The following is a 19,930-nucleotide window of genomic DNA, read 5'->3' on the forward strand; positions in this document are numbered from 1 at the left end:
AGCTTTTTTATTTTACATTTTTGATAAAAGACCGATTGAAATCATTATTATTATTATTTTTATTTTTATTAATTAGTTGTATGTTTTTATGAATAAATGTGTGATAAATATTTAAAGATTATTGTTAATATTATGCACGATTGATCAGTAAATTTTTGAGTATTTTGTAATGTCATATTTGAAATTTGGTTAATTTTATCTGGCTTAAGAATGAAAGCTAACAGAGTTTTCGTCATATTCCTCAGCATAGCATTCAGATTTGCATTTAGAGTAAGCAATTTAATTGTTTTATTAAGACATTTATTTAGAATAATATTGTTACTCTTGTATCTGTTATGAATCGTAGTTCTAACTATTTTATGAATAAGTCATGTTATAGGTTGATTAAGTCATGCTACTGTTATAGCCTTAATTGCAAGACTAAGATAGTTATTAGGATTGTGTCATTTACTTATTTGTGTAAATTTTTTATTACTATGAGTAGTTATTCTCACTTTTTTGATTATTAGAAGTAGAAATGTAAAATCCATCTTAAGTGCTTTCTTAGTTGGTTTAGTTATTAACATTGTGAGTGAGGTCATAATCAATCAAAGCAACAGATTTGTATTTTTGTTCAGAATATTTGGAGTAAATAAATAATTTTTTCCTGTTGTGTCCTACATTAACTAAGTACTAATAAAGCTCTTCAACGCAGTCATAAACATCTTATTATTTATAGTTTGTAATTAGTTCTAATTTTTCACTCCAAAAATATTTGCCAGAAATATTTTTGAATTTTTCACTTAAAAGTATGCATGCAGCAGCAATTTCACTGTGGTCATATTTGTAGAAGGAGTGGTTTAAGTTTGTTAGTTCAAGTAAATAATAGCAAAAGCTGACTTGAGATGGGTCTAGAGTAATTTAAGAGAAATAAGCTTCAAGGAATTGTAAACGAGTAGGACCGAAGAGAGAAAAGTTTAATTTATTGAGAATGCTTCCTTCTAAATCACATATATCAGAAGTATTAGCTTGGATTTTATTGAGTTTAAGGACATGTAAAAAATCACGAAGAGGAGGAGGATAAATTTCTTAGTATTTAGCAGCTATGAAGAGACAAGTTGCAACTAGAGTTACAATTTTTTAGTTTTAGTAGTTTTGTTTTTAGACGTCTAAGTATCTGGCGAAAATATTTACAGCAAGATAAAGTGTTTCTTCTTGCAACTTAAGGTGAGTGTGCAAACGAGACATTAAATCAATTAGATTTTCTCTAATAATTAATTCTCTAGGATCAGTGATTACAGTTATTTTATAGTTTCTCTATTTATTTTTAAAATTAAAATATTAATAAATGCAAGATAAATTTAAAGTAAAATTAAGCGCAAAATTTAATGAATTTCAAATTTTTCATTTTTCTTTTATTTTAATCTTGAGAAAAATTAGAAAAATAATGATGCAAAATTTTAATAAAACATGTACCTATCTATCTAGGTATCAATTATAGTAATATTTTTTTTATTGTAAATAAAGGATAGTTTAAAGATTTTCTTTAAGTTATAATTTAACTCTTTAATTTATTTGATTGATATTATTTTGGTTTTAATTAAGAAAATTTGGCAAAAAATTTGTTGAAAATTAATTATTTCTATGGGTTTTAATCAAATAATTTAAAAAAAAAATAGCGGATAAAAATCATAATTTATCTATCACATATTTTTCCATTTATTTACTTTAAAAACTTGAAAACGGAACAAGGAATATATTGAATAACTCAATTTTAAATTGCTTTTTGAAGCCATTTTTGCAAGATTATTTCTATTTCAAATTCTTATTATTTTAGAAATATTTTTATCCTTAATCTTTGAAAATCTTTAGGACTTTCAATAACAATAGATAGAAATAATTTAATAAGTAATTACCTGTTGTTTGAAGAGGTGTTAGACTATTTAGTAGCCGTACTTAGGAACGTATTGAGGATTACCACCAAAAAGTTACTCTTAATAAATATCTTCTTAGGAAATTGCCTATTTTCTCTATTGTTCTTAGCTAGAGTTTGCATTTTACTTTTCATACTCTTAGATATAAAGACTGAAATCTTCTACCTCTTGGCAATCCATCTAATCTATTAAAATATTGCTGCAGACTTATGAATTCTCATCTTACTCTTCTTAGAATGTGTAGTTGCTAGATTTATTTTTATTTAATCCAGAGCTTGCATTTGTACTATAGCTGTTAACTCTAGTGCTAACAGAACTTAGCTCCTACATGCTATTTCCACTTTAAGAGTAATTTTTATATTCTTTGGCAATTGCTTATTATTATGAAGATTAATTCATGCTTTTTTATTAGTTGTTACTCATTTATTTAAAGCTGCTCATTCCGCTAATAGACCCAGACCCAACAAAAGAACTAGACTTATTGCTTATGTTTACGTTTTAAGATGAGGAGGGATTTTTAATGACTGCTAAATCGAAATCAGGAGAGCTACTTTAAGTGCTTATTTACTAAAATGTCATGTCTATAGGAGATAGGTCGTTTGAGTAATTGTTTAAAGTGCTGCTCTGTTATTAGTTTTAGCCAACTTAAGCAGGAAATTTAACACTTTACTTCATATTTTGCTAATCTTCACAAGCTACTGACTTTTAAGAGTAAATTATTTATTAGGGTTGTAACGAAACAACTTCTTCAAAAGGCATTCTTTATGAATAATTCATTTTATTTTAAAAAATTAAGTCATTTTAGTTACAATAGGTGCTCTTCATTGAATGTCTCTTTTAAAAAAAAGGAATAGTATTTGAATTTTCATCAATCATGGACATAGAAGTAGCAGGCTTTTATCTATTGCTAAGAGGGTTTTATAAATTTTAGGCATTGAAATCATTCTATGAATGGATTCCACGACTAGCATCTTAAGTGAAATCATTGATGAAATTGTACTCTTCGACAATTAAGTTGTTGTTAATCTAATTATGGGTTAAATAAAGAATGATTAATAAAATGCATTTTGAGAAGGAGAAACAACTGGATAGAAAGATTTTGATCACAAACTATTTTTTTTTGTATCATGTTTTTATTTATTGAATATGGATCTTGATAAAAAGAAAATAATCTTAATAATCTTGAATAAAAAAAACTATTTTACCTAAGCTTAATATTGGGAGGAATTCTATTTTTAAAAAGTTGACATCATTTATTTAATCTATTGGAGGTGTTTTTTGAGGGATTAATTGAATATAAAATGTATATGAAAGAGAAAGGGGTAGATTTGTTTGTTTATTTGTGTGTTTTTTTGGTGTGTTTGTTTGATAGAGTTTTATTCCTTTGTGTGTGATTAGTATTCAAATAAAAAACTTGATATTAATTTTTATCTAAGTATCTATCAATCTATCTATATATCTATTAAAGAATTCTTAATTTGGGATTTTTTATTTTTTCTTTCTTTTTATTATTTATTTATTTATGTGCTTTTTTATATGTATTTATTAATATTCTGTGTAAAATTTTTGATTTCATATTGATAATTTAATTCAATTTTCAAATACTTTCAAATTAAAAAATTAAAGTCTTTCCTTATATCCATTAATAATATCCCTTAATAAACTAAGTGATATTAAGATTCAACTTTATCAAAAAATATTTGAAATTTAAATGTTTTTTTTCTGCGAATACAAACAAGATATGCTCAATCAAAGACTAATTTTTACTTTGTTTGATTGACCAGCTGAAATATAAAATGCACATCTCTTACTCTCATTTATAATCTAAATATAGTATCTCTAAGCAAGATTGGTTATAAACAAATTATAAATATCATTAATTCTATTATTTATATGTACTTATTTTTGTATAAGTAGAATTTCAATTTTAAAATTTTAGGTATTATCGTTGATCATAAACATAATTTTTAGTTGTGTTTTTCATAGTCTATAAAAAAAAACACATCGAAAATTATTAATGTACAAAAAGAAATTAATCAGATTACTAATTAAAGAATTTTTGAATATTCATTTTTAAAAATTTAAATTCCTTAAAATCAAAAGACAGAATTTGCTAGCCTATCATTAAATTTATTGCACTAAAATTTTTATCAAACAAGATATTTGTTAGTTCCACTAAATTTGCGGTTTAATTGTTTTTGAAAATTTTAGTCGTTCTAAAATCAGTCTAATCCAAATATTTAGAAGAATTGATAATTCTATTTTAAATAAAAAAATACTGCATAAATTTTAACAATTTTAGAAATAGGAATTATTATCTATTCATTTAAGTTGAAAAATACCAAAAAAATATTTTAAGATGAAGTTTAAATAACAAATAGTTTTTTTATTAAGAAATTTTAATTTACGCTTGAAAATTCGAATTTAAATTTAAAGATGTTTACAAAAAGTACTTTTTAATACTAAAATATTCTTTAAAAACTATTAATAAAAAAATTTTGCTCTTTTAAAGCTTAAAATAACTTACTGAAAAAATGTACAAAGGTTTAAATTTTATTAAAATTAATCCAAAAATATTTTGGAAATATATTTCAGCATCTTTTTATTTTAAAATAGCTATAGACATATCAAAAGAAAAATTTAATTTTGATTTCTAGTAAGCTCAGAATACTTTTTGACTATTAAACCAATTAATAGTTCTAATTTTATCAAAGAAGATATCAATACAGTAGAATATATGTAGATAATAAAACATAATGCAAAGTATGTTATTGAGCACACAAAATTTATGAAACTTGGTATAAAATTTAAAAAATAATGATTAAATGAATTAAAGAGAAATGTAGCAAAACTCAAATAAATATTTAGATAAAATTTATTTTCATTTAGATAGTGATAGTTTATTACTCAAACAAAACGTGAAATCTACTGTTATTTTTATTATTTAAAGTAGTAAAATCAAAAGAAAAAAATAAAAATTATCAAAGATTGATGGCTTTTATTTTTATTTTCATAATTAATTCTAAAAGCTAATTCAAAGAAAGGAAAGTAATTGCTTTTACTAACATTATATTTTACTAAAATTTTGTAAATTTTAAGTGATTAATTTATTTATCTATTAGTAGAAATTTATTTAAGTAGAATTAAAAAAATAATAGAAAGGGTTAACAAAATTTAAAGAAAGAAATCAATTTCAAGAATGAAAAACTAGCGTAGCTCTACTCTTTCCAGTCCTTACGATTCTTATATGTATTCATAGGATTCTATAGAAATGAATTCTGCTTAAATTAATAACTATAAATTAGATGACTCTCCATTTTAAAAGTTAAGAGGATTTTCTTAAAATCCATAAAATAGAAATAATATAGATCCAAATAGTATTCTAAATACTTCCCCATTTGCAGAGGGTAATAGTTTAGTTGGCATCCCAATCACGTATTTAAATCTTTCTAACAACTCTTCTTAAGCAAACAACATCTAAGGTGACAATAAAAAGTAGTTATAGGAGGCTTAGCAAAAATTTATATAAGGTCAGTTCGCATAATCGCAAATATTGTTGCCAAAATCAAAATAAGTCTTAAAAGACTATAAAAGCATAAACAGAAACGATTAGTATTCTAATATCAATAAAATTGAAGATTCAGGCTCACCCACTGATAAAAATAGTGGTTTTGATACAGGCACGTTTGGTGGGTCAGCTAGAGAGGATACTTTTAACTTGCAAATAAGTCACAGAGCAAATAGCTAAGATGTTTCTAAGAGTCACAATAATTAATCTTATGAATCTCCTTATTCTAAAAATATTTCTACAGAATATAAGACAAATTAGTCTTTTATAAATGAAAATCAGGTAAGCATAGATAAATCAAAGCTGAGCAGCACACATTTAAGCTATTTTTCTCCTAGTCCTTTAAAGTAACCCAAGTAATCAATGTTGTTTAATGAACAGGATAAATAGCAGCAGCATTCTATAGATTATAAATTATCTTCTCCATACAAAGATAAAATTTACTCTAAATAGACAGAGAAATATCAAGTCAACTAGGACTTACAAAGTAAAGATTATTCAAATGTTAGCAAACAGATTAACTTAGTTTAAAATGAAAACATAATAATTCCAAAAGTCCAATCCTCTTAACCTGCTAAATAAAATCAATCTATCAACTATGCTTTGAATAACACAAGCTAAATTAGTGAATAAAATAACTCTTTTGCCATTTAAAATAATAGCATAGCTAATTTATTAAATTAAAATACTTAAAAAAACAATCTAAACAGTTAAAGTAAATATTAAATTAATAAATAAAAATATATAGGAGACAATTATAATTAATATAATAATTAAAACCCAACAACCAATAATATTTTATAGAAATAAAATTAGTTCAAGGAAGTAAAGTAATAGTAAAATATTTAAGATAGCAACTTTGATTAAAAAGCTTCATAAATAAGCAATTAAATAGATTAAAATTAGAGCCAATAAAATTTGAGTCAATTAGTTTTTAAAAAACAATTCACATTTTAAAAATAGTAAACTCTAGATAGTAATGAGTCTAAGGACTTTAATCAATAGAATTAGAATGTAAATCTCAATCAGTAGCCATAAAAAATATAGGTTTCATTATCTAAATTTTCAAATAATAATTAAGAATTCAATCCAACTGCTATGCTTACAAATATAAGTGAGCACTTTACTACAAATTAGAGTGCTGTCACACCTTAAAAATAATAATATGAAATTCCTTAAAATAGTATGAATGAATTTTATGAATAAATGTTTCAGTAAAATGAAGAATAAGGAAATCAATATAATACAAATAAGTAGAAAAATAGCAATCTTTAAATTTATATTGATAATGAAGAAGAGAAATACGAAGAAAGTAAAAAGCATACAAGCAATTAAAGAATTCATTCTTAATCTGATGACTTTAAACAAAGCTCAGGACTATTAATTTTTGACAAGCTTAATACTAATCTGAAAGAATAAGAGAAGTAAAATCAAGATAATTAATTCGATATTCTCAAGCTTTAGAGTGAGAGGGATAATTTAAAAGAATTTATTAAAAATTTGGAAACAAGAAATAATTTACTCAATGAAAGAATTCAATTACTCGAAGCTAACTTATCAAGCTTAAACTCTTAGAATATGGAAAATATAGAAAAGATTGTTAGCTTGAATAAATAGCTATCAGAATAGGATAGTAATTTCTAAAAGAAGGAAAAATTAACCAAAAATGAATAAAATTAACAATAGAAAGACTTAATTGAAGCAACTTAAAGATAAAGTGTGCTCTAATCTGAAATTTAAAAGCTGATACAGAGAGATTTAGAATAAGAAAAAAAGATATTAGAATTAACTAATAAGCTAAATACTTAGCAACAATTAAGAAATGATTACGAAAAGGCAGTTAAAGAGTAAGAGATCTTGGTAAAAAATAATTAAAATAGCATTTAAATTATAGAAGCATAAAAAGTAGAAATTTAAAAGCTTTAAAATTTATTATCTACTAAAGGTTAATAAGAATTTCCTTAAAGCAATTAATAGCAAGAAAAATATGAGGAAGACAAAAAAAAACTAGAAAATGAATGCCAAAAATTGATGGAGAGAAATAAAGTTTTAGAGGAGCATCTGTCAACTATGAAAATTTCTTGCTAAAAACTTGAATAAGCAATGGCAGCAAACTGTAATTCAACTAAAGGATGGCTTGAAAAATACAATAAATTAGAAAAGAGTTACTTAAATCTGTAGAATTAATTTAGAGTTGAGTAATAAAAACAAATTATGGAAAAAAATTTTGCATCTAAAAAGGATCTTATGTCTAATAGAAGTTAGTAGTCTTTCAATAGATTTAGATCGGAGCTATCGGAATAAGAGATTAAAATATAATTCTAGAGAAATTAAGAATTAATTAGGTCAGAAGTATAAAATGAAAGAGATGAACTAGATCACCAAAACTAGTAACTCATATAAAAAATAGCAGAAATCTAAAACTAGAACAGTTAATTAGAGTAATAAGTTTAGAACTTAATATAAAATAACAAAAAGTAATTTGAAGAAAATGAAATTCAAAAAAAAGACTTAATATCAAAATTGAATATTATGATTAATGAAAATAGTAAATTAATAGATGCTTATAATGAAAGACCAATGCTAATTTAAAAAATTTAGTAACTCTCATAGTAAAATCTAGAACAGTTTAAGCAGTTTGGAGATAATTCTACTCCATTTATAACTCAATTTAGCAATATAGAAAGTAGTGGATTATCTCTATAGCCTCCTTCTTAGTTTAACTCTCCATAAGAAGAAATAAAATGGTACAGACTAAAATGCAACTAGCTCGAAGTCAAGCTCAAAGTGAAGAGTGAAGAATGTGCCGAACTTATCTATTAGAACAAATCCCTTAAAAAGTAAGGTAGAGGAAACAACTTAGAAGAATTAACAATTAAAAGTAGTTTATACTAAACTTTTTAGCAATCACCGAACTCTAATTTGATAAAATAACCAGGAAAATTTCATTCAGAAATGGTATTAAATGCAAATAAATAAAATACCATTTAAGAAGAGAAAGATAACAGGGGATTCTGTGAAAAGTTATGTTAAAATAAAAAAGAAAGTAGTAGCAACAACAACATAAATAATAATGACCATGACATAAACTCTGAAACAGGTAGAGAAAGTTTAGCATGTAATGTAAAGTGCCTTTGAAAAAAACAAAATTTATTAATTTTAAATTTAATCTTACAATAAATGTTTATATATATAAATAGTATCTCAAGTGTATATGGTGTTTTATATTAAATATTATATTAATATAAATAAATTCCAATCAAATTTTTTTTTTAATTTAACTATCATCATATTACAATTAAATAAGAATATAATAATTTTAAGAAAAAATAATTTTTATTTTTCGTTTAAATTAAAATTTATTTTAAATTATTTGTATGAATTTATGTGGAACGAAACAATAAATTTGACATTCAAATAGATACTGATTAATTAATAAAATTGTAAATAAATAATAATTCAGACTTTATGGTTAATCGTTAGCCAATTAATAAAATTAAAGACTATATTTTTAGATTTTTGAGGTTAAAATGCTTCCTTTTTGAATAAATTTCAATATTTGATTAACAAATAAAAAAAATTGATTGTTTACCATTAATTATTATTATTTTAATAAATAAAGGAATATAAATTTTATAAATCAAAAATATCAATCAATTAAATTACAATTAATTAAATAGAAAAGTTCATACCCATTTTATTAATTTGACTGGAAGTAATTAATATTGATTGATATTTTGTAAGTACTCTACTTGTTATTAACAATTAAAAATACTAAGTAAAAACTTATTAAAGCAAAAATAAGTAGTAAGCAATTTATTTTTATAGAGTTTTTGGAGGTTAAGAAGAAATGTCTACATCAGTAGGAACAGCGTCTTACTCAAAAACTTAACTTCCAAGTAAGCAAACAAAGATATAAGCTAGGAATTAAGCAGACGAAGATCGCACACCACCAAGCAATACATAGAATGTTAAATAAAATAGTAATGTTAGTAATAATGTAATCGGCGAAAATAAAAAGAAAACTTAAATTTCAACAAACTCAACTCCTAGAAACGGAGATTTAAAAAATTAATAAAATTCTAATATTAAATAAAATGAAGCATCACAAAATCAAGCAGTAAATAAATCACCTTATAAAATTAATTAGACTAATCACAACAACGGATACTATTCGTAGAAAAGCTATCGTGAGTAACGTCATTAAGAGTTAGAAGAAAATTTTATAAATAAAAATTTATAGATAGGTGAGGCTATAGAAAAGTCGCAAAAAGATATTAGGTTGAAATTATCCTAGTAATCACATATGGCAGATATATTTTCACAATAACCACAGTCTTAATAAAGTTTATCAGATTGGAAATAGGATTAGCATAAAAATGGCATTAATATTTATTAATAAAATTAAATAAACAATACTTCTTAAGAATTTATTCCATAAACTCCAGAAGCATATAATAATGAATCAAATAACTACTACTAATATGAAGGTCAGAATGAATACAGAGAATAATAGAAGTTAAATTTAAAGCCTTCTGACACTAAATTATCAGATTATTTAAATTTGAGAAACTAAGTAAACTCTCCTTCTGTGCATTAAAGGTTGTATCATTAAGCAGTTTCGTAATAAAAGTAATAATAATAATCTAACTAATTAAATGATAAACAGCAAAATAACCATTAATCTATTTTTTCTGTTGGTCCCAGAAATTATTCATCAGAAAAGCATTCATAAAAATTTCGCTCTAGCTCAAATAGGAAACAAAGACCTACTTATTACAGTGGTACTAAAATTCCTCCAAATGAAGATGGTTCTTTTGTTAATGAGGGTTTATAATAAGGTTAAAATAATTTTCCTTAGAAATATTTTTCATAGTCATAGGATTTTGGTGAAGAAGGGAATAGCTCATTTATAAATAACAGCAGTTAAATACCATCATCATATTAAAAGCAAAGGAATATTGGGAATTCTCATCATAGAACACAATCTAATAATCGTTACTAAAGTAGATAAGAAGGCAAAAGATTAAATCTTCCATAAATAGATTAAAATTTAATAAATGCAGGTACGTTTCCCCATTCTTCAACAGTAAGAAATTCTCAAAAAGCATATTTTAGTCGATAATAATCACCATTAGGTTCAAGTAATGAATTAGCTACCCCAAATTCGAGAACTCCTCGTATATAATACAATCGAAGAGACAGTTCAACAAGAATCAAAGATCTAGGCAACTCTATTTAAGAAAGATATAGTGATAAAATAGAAAAAATGAAATTGAAATATTCTTCCAAAAATCCTTTCTCATAAAATACAAACCTAGATGATGAATTAGACTCTCATAGATATCAACAATATCAACGTAAGTATTCATTAAAAAGTAAAAATTTAAAAATATTACATAAATATAGAGAATGATGGACAACAATACAACATACAAAGAAAGGAGTACCAGTAGACTATATAGTAAGCTGCTATTAATATTGAAGAGTAAAGATAAAAAATAAGAAAGCATGAAGAGTAAAGAGACCAAGAAATAATTAATTAAAATTATACTTATAAGGATTATAATAGAAGAAGCAATGATTTCTCTCCTAGATTTTCTAAATAGGATGGATAAAATAACTAAACTGGCAACGATATTTATGAACAAAACCTTTAGGATAATATTTTTAAGTAATAGAAAAATCAAAATGACTAAATAGATAAAGGATAAGGCAATTATCTTTATAAGGACTAAATTAGGAAGCTTTCAAGTTACAACTTAAAATTAAATACAACTGAAGAAAGAATTTAAAAAATTCTAACAAAAGAAGATTCTAATTTTTCAGAAAATTAACAAATGGTGAAATAATTTTCCTAAAGCAGTAAAATATCTAATAATGCTCATGATAATTTACATTAGCAGCAACCTAATCAAGTAAGAAGAGGTTCTTTACAAAATTTGGATGGCATAACAAATAAAAAGTAAAGATATTAAGATATTGATCATGTTAATATGAATCAACGAGATTTACTTAATGAAAATAATGGATTTACTTAAAGCGAATACAATCACTCTAATTCACCACCTAATAATAGCTTTAATTAAATCCCTAGGTCAGACTCTAAAGCTAAGCGCATATAATAAAATTATTACTATTAATAAGAACCATAAAAATAAATTAATGATAATTAAGAATTTGTAACTCTTCCAAATTCTTAACCCTAAACTCCTCAATAATACTAATAAAAGCAATATTAATAACAATTTTAATAGCATTAACAACAACAATAATAATAGCAGTAATAATAACATTATGATAATGATGATTTTAGTAGAAATCAGACAAGAAACGAAATCAATAATAGAGATAACTATACAAATGAAGATTTATTAAATGAAAAATATAATAATATGGGAAATACCTAAAATACAAATATTGATGATATTTACTAAAGAAAGAGAGAAAATGTTGTGAAGAGAGCTTAAGAAAAACTCCATTCTTTAAATGATAAAATGGAGACATTTGACCATGTAGGAGACCTTAAAATGAAGAAATTATATCATAATTTGAATCCTTAGATAATAGAAAACTTAAAAGCTCCTTAGCATAACCAATAACCAAGTTATAGATAGCAAAACAATCCTCAAATAATAGATACATTTGAGAATACTAGTGATATCAAAGACTAACCACTCTAAAATGAAACAAAACCTTAAAATTAAATTAAAGAAAACTTTCGTACTCCATAGAAGTAATAAATAACTGAAAATAATAGAAGTAATTCAAAAAGGAGAGATTCCATTTAAAAAGAGTCTGGAAATTTAAGATACCCTCATAAAAGTTAAAATACAACACTCATTGATACATTTGAAGGAGAAAAAAATAATATCTATAATTATCATAGTATGGTAAATAATCAAAAATAAATATCAAAGGAAAGTAGTAGATTTGACACGTTTGATAGCAAAATTAAAAATTAATAATCACTTAATACTGAGTATTAATAAAAAATGTCATTTTTAGATAAAAAACTTGCAAATCTTCAATAGCTAAAGGAAAAATAGAAAAAGTAATATTTTATAGAATCAGATAATCCAAGATACCATCAACCCAATAAAATAGAAGAGGAAGATGAGAGATACAGAAAGACTACTAATGACTTATATGATGAATAACAGCAATATTATTAATATGAAAATCCATAAACAAATTAAAATTATTATGAGCAAGATTAAAATTCTAAAAACTAATTAAATTACTCGCCTAAAGCTTAAGAAAAAAATATTGAAATAAAAAATTACAACATGGTTAAAAAGCAACCAGTCAAGACAATCAACAAAAATATGAATGACTTGGAGAAGATATAAAGTAACTTAGGAAACATAGAAAAGTAATTAGAATAGTTGAACTAAAAATACCATAAATATTAACCAAACCAATAAGTAGAAGAAAAAGATATGGAAGATAGGTTGTTTACATTTTAGGTTGATGAGCGCATTTACAAAAAGTTTAAAAAATATCTACCTTAAGATATCACTTAAAGAGCCAACTAAATTTAAAAATTTGAATAATTTAGCACTCAACTCTCTGACAAAAAAAAATATGAAGAATAGCAATAATTAGAAGATTATTTAGATAATTAAATTAAAAATTAGCTTCAAAAGTTCTTACCTTTAGATGTGAGCTAGAGATTATAAATAGAAAACGAAAGCTAGCTTTATTAACCCCTAGAAGCAAGTTAAAATATAGAAAAAAATCCTCAGCTTGAGGATTATATCAATAAAAAAATTTAAGAAAGGCTTATGGCTTATCTTCCTAATGATGTAATAGCTCGCATGAATTAAATACCTTAGGAAAACTAAAAAGTCAAGAAAAGTAATTAAAGTATTAATTGATATTTATTATGATTAATTAATTAGTTTAATAGTATTATACAATACTATATATTTTTATTTTAGATTTTTACTTCCTTTAAAAATAATTTCTAAATATTCATAATTCTTTTTTGGTATTTGTGTGTATATAACAAAAACGATTGATTACTTCTCTTTCTTTTGATATAACATATCCCCAAAAAGTTCATTTTAAAAAGATTATATTTTTATCATGTTAAGTAATTATTTAATTTTAAAAAGAAAAAGATAAATTGTAATAGTAAATGACTAAAGATTCAGATAGAGTTTTGCTGGAAAAAATGAGTCCTTAAGAGTAGGAAGAGTTTATTAGGTAAAAAACTGAAATTGTCAATGAATATAAAAAATAATAAGAATAACTTATTAATGAGTAATATAAGCTAACAGATGAGAAAAATATAGAACTTGAAAAGTAAAGGATTCGTATGTAGTTAAAATCAAGCGAAAGAATGGCTAGATTAGACTAAAATAATTAAAAAAAAATAGTTTAAAATAAATCAAATCAAAAAAATTAATATGAAAACTATTATAATGATATTGAATCAAAATCTTAACAATAACAATAATAAAAACAACTGTTTCAACAAAATAGATAAAGAAACTATGTAGATAGCTAAAGAAATGGTAGTAGAGGAGGTTAGAATAACATTCTTTAATAGATTGATGCTTCTGAAAGTTAATATTTAACCAATAACGAATAGTCTATAAGTCCTAGAAGCACTTTTTATAAAAATTCAGCTAATGATGAAAAAACACACTCTTTTTTTAAAAATCACAACTAAAATGGTACAAGTGTGAGACAGTATAATGGAGTACTGAGCTAAGAAAATGATGATAGTGAATCACCAAAAAAAGCTGAAGTATTTGGTAAATTAGAATAATATGTTTATAAACCACCTAGATCAAGATCAATTTCTCCTACTAGAGAATTAAATGAGTCAATAAATTAAAGTCCAGATAATAATACTAAATTAAATAAGTCATACATAGTTAAATAAAGAAATGGGACTAACAATTCTTTTCTTTCCAAAGGAAAATATTCATTATTTTAATAAAATAATTCAAATAATCAATCTCCAAACAATAATCCTTACTTGCTTTAAGACCCAAATCATAATTAAAACGTTTCTTTTCCTGCAAAATCAAGCATAGAAAATTAAATTGATGAAGTTGTTCCTAAATAATAGAATAATTAATCATAAAAATAGAAATCTTTAGAAAAAGTTCCTTCTTCTCTTCTGATTTCCAATTAATAAGGATAGATAAGATAGGAAAAAGCTCCAAATAAATCATATTAATTCAAAACAGTATAAGATTTTAATTTTGATCAATAGCAGGGTTACAATGATCAATCTAAAAAAGCTCTGTATTCACAACAAAAACTAGATCCTATGTCAATCAGTCTTTCTAAAAATCATAAAGAAAGAAATGATTAGTAATAATAAAATATTAAAGATGATATTATTAAAGACAATTAGAAATCAGAAAAAGACTTGAATGAAATCTAGGAGGATACCAAAGAAAATATTTCTACTATTCACAATAACAGTGGAATTATTGCAGGAAACAATTCACCCAAATAGTCACAGATAATAAATGGAAGTATAGCTGAGTTAAGATATCAAAACAGTCAATAATAAGAAGATGGTTAAAAACAATTAAAAGATCATTAAAAAAATAATCAATAACCAAATTAAGGTATCTATGATTAAGCTCACTATAATAAAGAAAAACAATAGAAAGAATCATTGAAAAATAACAAAAAAGAAATCCCAAATGAATAAAAATTACATCACGAGTAATAGTTAAACCAAAAAAATCATCCTAACAATTAAAATTAGCAGAGTCAATCCGAATAAAGACAGGATTTGACAAAAAATATGAAATAGTTTAATGAGCAGAGTAAAGATCAAGATATGTTCAAATCAGATCCATAAGTAACTAACCAAAATCAAAGTAATCACTTCATTGGTAATAATTAAAACTCGTAGCTCGATTTTACTGTTTAAAATAAGTATGATCCTTAAAAAGAAACATTTAACAGTTTATTTTAGTTAAGCTATTTAGATACACCATTTCAATCAAATATAAAAATGAAAGTGTACAATTTATAGAATTCTAATCCTATAGATTTGGATTGGGAATTCAAGTATATGTTATAAAACCTCACGCCTATATCTCCTAAGCTATTTTAAGGAACTACCTATACAAAAGATTAGGAGACAAGTTAAGTTAATGTGAGATAATCAACATACATCTCATACAATTATAATGCCTCTAATCTTTGTAAGGAATATTTCAAGGATATTCATATTCTTTATCAAATAAACAAAGTAAAAATTTTTTTAATTTTATTTCATTAAAATAGTTAATTAATTGATTTTTTCTTATAAAAGGAATTTAGATAGAATAGAGAGAATACACCATCACCTATATTGCTTTCTCTTCCAGTTTGCTTTGAAATAAATAAAAACTAGTTGGAGATAATGTGCGAAACGAGTAAATTTTTAAGTATGACAGAAATGATTAGGAGAAGAAAAAATCAGAGTGGTTAAGCTTACAATGAAAATGAGTTGGCTTTTATTTTTCATAGCATTTTAAAGAGTATCGAGGTATTTGAAAAGAAAGGAATTTTGCATAGCTATCTAACAACTGACAATCTCATTTACTGCATAGAGTCATATTCTTATAAGTTGTAAAACTTTTCATTAAGTTAGGCATTTAGTGCTTCAGATCTATCAAAGAATTAAAGGATTTATAATATATATTATAAATAGCCTTATATTTAGAATGAATAGAACTCATAAACGAATTCTAAATAATGTAATTTTACTCCTTTTTATGCTGACAGATACGCATTAGCCATCTCCTTTTTCTGCATATAATAGCTGATAGAACCTACTGAAATAAACTAAAATGTTATTTCTAGAGCTATCAAGTTAATGGAATAAAAGAAAGATAATGCATCAGTAAGTAATTAAGTAATTCTACATCTGTTAAATTTTTCAAATCAGCAACAATAAGATACTTATAGTGTTAATTAGTTTTGGAGCTAAATTTTTAATTTACTTGACAGTATTTAGCATATATAACCTGATGACGAAGAACTAGCTTCTGTAACAATATCAAATTTAGATAACTAAGCATAAGATAAAAAGCATAATGTTGAGTATAGATCAGAAAGTGTTATCAAATAATTAGCTGATCAAAGCTACACAACATTTTAATTTTCAAAAAGTCTAGATTTGTATATACAATTGCTAGAATTGCAAGAGCAAAAATATGGAAAAAATGATGAAAAGTGCATACCCACATTAAATAAAATTTGGAAAATATACTTTAGCAATAATGATTTCGAAAAAAGTTATATTTATTGTATTTAATATACAGAATTAGCTAAGCAAAACTATTAAAAACAAAAAAAATTGCATTTATAGTAAACCAAAAAGACATAGTTAACATAAATTGACAGCCAATAAAATACGGAGTAGATGTCAGCTTTCAACAAGCTGTAAAGAAACTTAGTCACTGATTTTAACTTGAGTGGTTAGCTTAAGTGGTAGCTTGATAAAAAATAAGAAGCAATAGGTGATTATGAAATGGCACTCTAACTTTAAATAGAAATTTATGGTGAAAATGAATACAATGTGATCAAAAATATTAATAACATAGGTGTGTATTATTCTAATATTAATTAAATGGATAAAGCTATTGAGATTATAAAAAACGCTATTAGTAAAATGGAGCAGTAGAATATAACAGATTAATTATATACATCTGCTTTGTATAATATCGGAAATCTATTGAGTGATAATGGGTAATTATCAGAAGCTCTTCCTTATCTAACTAAGTCTTACGAAATCAAAAAGAAAACTCTAGGTAATAACTAAGAAGTGGGTAAATTGGCTCATCTGATTGGTACGCTTCATTTCTAGCTTAAGAGCTATTAATAGAGTTTATCTTTCTTGGAGGAAGCTGTCTAAATTTTACAAAAGTTTTCAGAACCTGATGACTCAGAATATATTAAGTATAAAAGAAATTATATTGTCTCTCTCGTAAAAAATAATTTACATCAATAAGCAAATTAGTAAATAGAATCCATTCTTTAAGCTTTGTCTTAATCTACTTTTCAATCTTTTACAGAAACACCTTCATAGGTTTACTACGACTTGGGTAGTTTCTTGGAGAAAATACTTAAATATGACTATGCAAAATTATCATATGAATAAAGTATTAATTAATTGAAGTCTAGTAATGTTGAATAAGATGATGCAACATTACAGGCTTGTCTAAAACGAATAAATTCTTTGTAAAATAAAATAGAAAATTAGTAAAAATCAGATTTAAAAAGTTAGAATTAGGAAGATTAGTAACAAATTGTGTCAGATAAAATGGCAGAAAATAAGTAAAATAAATAACAAGATTAGAAATAAGTTGTGCAGCAATAGATAATAGAGAATAAGTAAAATAAATAGTAAGATTAGAAATAAATTGTGTAAGGTAAAACAATAGTAAGTAGTTAGAATAAATAGCCTGATTCGAAATAAGCTGTGTAAGATAAAATGGAAGAAAATAATTAAAATAAGTAGCAAGACTAGAAATAAAATAACCACTAGCTTGAAACATAAATTAATAAATAAGAGCATAAAAGTATTGATTAAAATATTATTAATAATCCCTAATCTTTATAACCAGATAATAATCATGCTGATATAAAACCAAAACAAGCCCAATAAGAAGCAAATAATTAAAATATAAACAACATAGTGATAAATGATAACAATTAAAATAAGAAAGAAGTGAATAGTAGTAATCTTAACAGTAATAACAATAAAACTAATAACAACAGCCACAGTGATAACAACAATACTAATAGCAACAAAAATATTATTGCTAATAACAATAACAATATTAGCACCAATAACAATAATAACAACAAAAATAGCAATAGCAGTAATCATATTTAATCATTTAGCAACATTGTTTTTGATGATAATAAAAACAATTAATAACAATAATAAAACTTGAAAAATTCAACTAACAATAATTCTAAAGATGTAAATTAGAATAATTAGAATACCTCTATTCCATATTAACTTAAGGTTTCTAGTAATATTAAATAAAATTAAGCTATAAACCAGGATAAATAAACATAAGATGAAGCAAATAAATAGGGTGATTCACAAATAGCAAATTAAAATCAACACAATTAAATTAAAACTGATAAAAATAAAGACTCAAATTAAGGAACAAATAATCAATAACCAAAAATTTGAAAATATAGTTATTAAAGTTCTTAAAAATAGGTCTAAGTTTTATGTTTTGATTTGGTTTGTCTCAAAAATTATAATTTGGGATATGTTTGTTTAATAAACAAATAAAACAAAATAATATTATCAATACTATTTTTAAATTATACTGTTTATATTTTAATGTTAGAATAAGTTTATTATGATGTTTTTCATAGAAATAATTTATATAATAAAAAATATAAAAATTTTCTTAAATATTTGTTTTATTTCATTGTTTTGATAAAATATATTTAAATAATAACTATGAATCTTTTATTCAGTTTGGCTATCATAAAAAGATGTAATCAATAGTTTTACAATTTTATTATATAATAATAATTCAATAAATAATTTTTAGATATTCAAAAAATAGCGCTCAAATAAAGAGTACACAAGCATTGAAATACAAACAATAGTCATAGATAATAATTATAATAAATAAAGGAAAATTAGATTAAATTAAAAATGGAAGAACCTAAAGATAATTACAAGCAAAAGTTTGAAATATTAAACGTAAGATATTTGAATAAGGGACATCCATTTTAAATATTATTTCATTTTTATTAATAAATAGAAATTGTACAAAAATTTAGAACACACCTGTATAGAAACGCAAACTAAAATTGAATATATGAATAAAAAGAAAGACACTCTAAAAAAGAAAATAGATTTTTTAAAATTGCAGTTAAATAAATTAGTAATTAATTTGTTTGTTAATTGATAAAACATTTTAATAAAAGCATATTTACTTATTTTTCTTAAAAATAGAATGACATTTATGATGATTATCCACAATAATGAACAATTAATATTTAAAAATGGAATAGTTTCTTCTTTCAAAAGATATAAAAATATATTATATAAATCAATTTAACCAAAGCAGCTTTCTTTTAAATAGTCTATTATTGATTTAATAAACTATAAATATAAAAATACTTAAATTTTTCAATATTTTATCCTTTGCTCTGTTAATAGTAATTAATATTTATTGCACATTAAGATTTGTTTGAATTTAAGATAAAAAGATTTTTATATAAAATTAATCACATTTTTATTTAAATTGAAATAGTTTTTTGTATGAAATTTTAACTTTTTTATATTTTAAGTAATTAATATATTTTATTTTATTGCATTCATACACTGAAATTAAATTTGGAATTTTAATGAATAAATGTAAAAATTATTTTCGAGAATATTTACTATGATCCATAAATATCTCAAGCAATTTCTTATACTTGTGCTAAAAATTAAATTTATACT

At 23.7% G+C, this 19,930-nt stretch overlaps 4 protein-coding genes across 4 annotated transcripts; 3 read left to right on the plus strand and 1 right to left on the minus strand. All coding sequences in view use genetic code 6, as the record gives it.

Annotated features, from left to right (window-relative positions):
• Nucleotides 1-17: 17 nt before the first annotated feature.
• TTHERM_00189230 (amine-terminal domain cyclin) lies at nucleotides 18-3,703 on the minus strand. The gene is made up of 2 exons (XM_001016599.2): nucleotides 1,896-3,703; nucleotides 18-1,296 (listed from the first exon to the last, which is right to left on the minus strand). Exons 1-2 carry the CDS (start codon nucleotides 2,793-2,795, stop codon nucleotides 145-147), a joined length of 2,052 nt encoding a protein of 683 aa, XP_001016599.2. The 5' UTR covers nucleotides 2,796-3,703; the 3' UTR covers nucleotides 18-144.
• A 1,409-nt stretch (nucleotides 3,704-5,112) lies between these two features.
• TTHERM_00189240 (hypothetical protein) lies at nucleotides 5,113-8,619 on the plus strand (the record flags this gene model as incomplete). The annotated part of the gene is made up of 1 exon (XM_001016600.2): nucleotides 5,113-8,619. One exon carries the CDS (start codon nucleotides 5,113-5,115, stop codon nucleotides 8,617-8,619), a length of 3,507 nt encoding a protein of 1,168 aa, XP_001016600.2.
• Nucleotides 8,620-9,331: 712 nt separating this feature from the next.
• On the plus strand, nucleotides 9,332-18,655 carry TTHERM_00189260 (tetratricopeptide repeat protein; the record flags this gene model as incomplete). The annotated part of the gene is made up of 4 exons (XM_001016602.2): nucleotides 9,332-10,841; nucleotides 10,891-13,341; nucleotides 13,602-15,712; nucleotides 15,776-18,655. 4 exons carry the CDS (start codon nucleotides 9,332-9,334, stop codon nucleotides 18,653-18,655), a joined length of 8,952 nt encoding a protein of 2,983 aa, XP_001016602.2.
• Nucleotides 18,656-19,135: 480 nt separating this feature from the next.
• TTHERM_000189269 (hypothetical protein) lies at nucleotides 19,136-19,471 on the plus strand (the record flags this gene model as incomplete). Its single annotated transcript, XM_012797759.1, has 3 exons — nucleotides 19,136-19,183; nucleotides 19,245-19,367; nucleotides 19,439-19,471. 3 exons carry the CDS (start codon nucleotides 19,136-19,138, stop codon nucleotides 19,469-19,471), a joined length of 204 nt encoding a protein of 67 aa, XP_012653213.1.
• Nucleotides 19,472-19,930: the final 459 nt, after the last annotated feature.

The sequence above is a fragment of the Tetrahymena thermophila genome (genome assembly GCF_000189635.1).
Source record: "Tetrahymena thermophila SB210 genomic scaffold scf_8254638, whole genome shotgun sequence".
NCBI lineage: Eukaryota > Ciliophora > Oligohymenophorea > Hymenostomatida > Tetrahymenidae > Tetrahymena > Tetrahymena thermophila.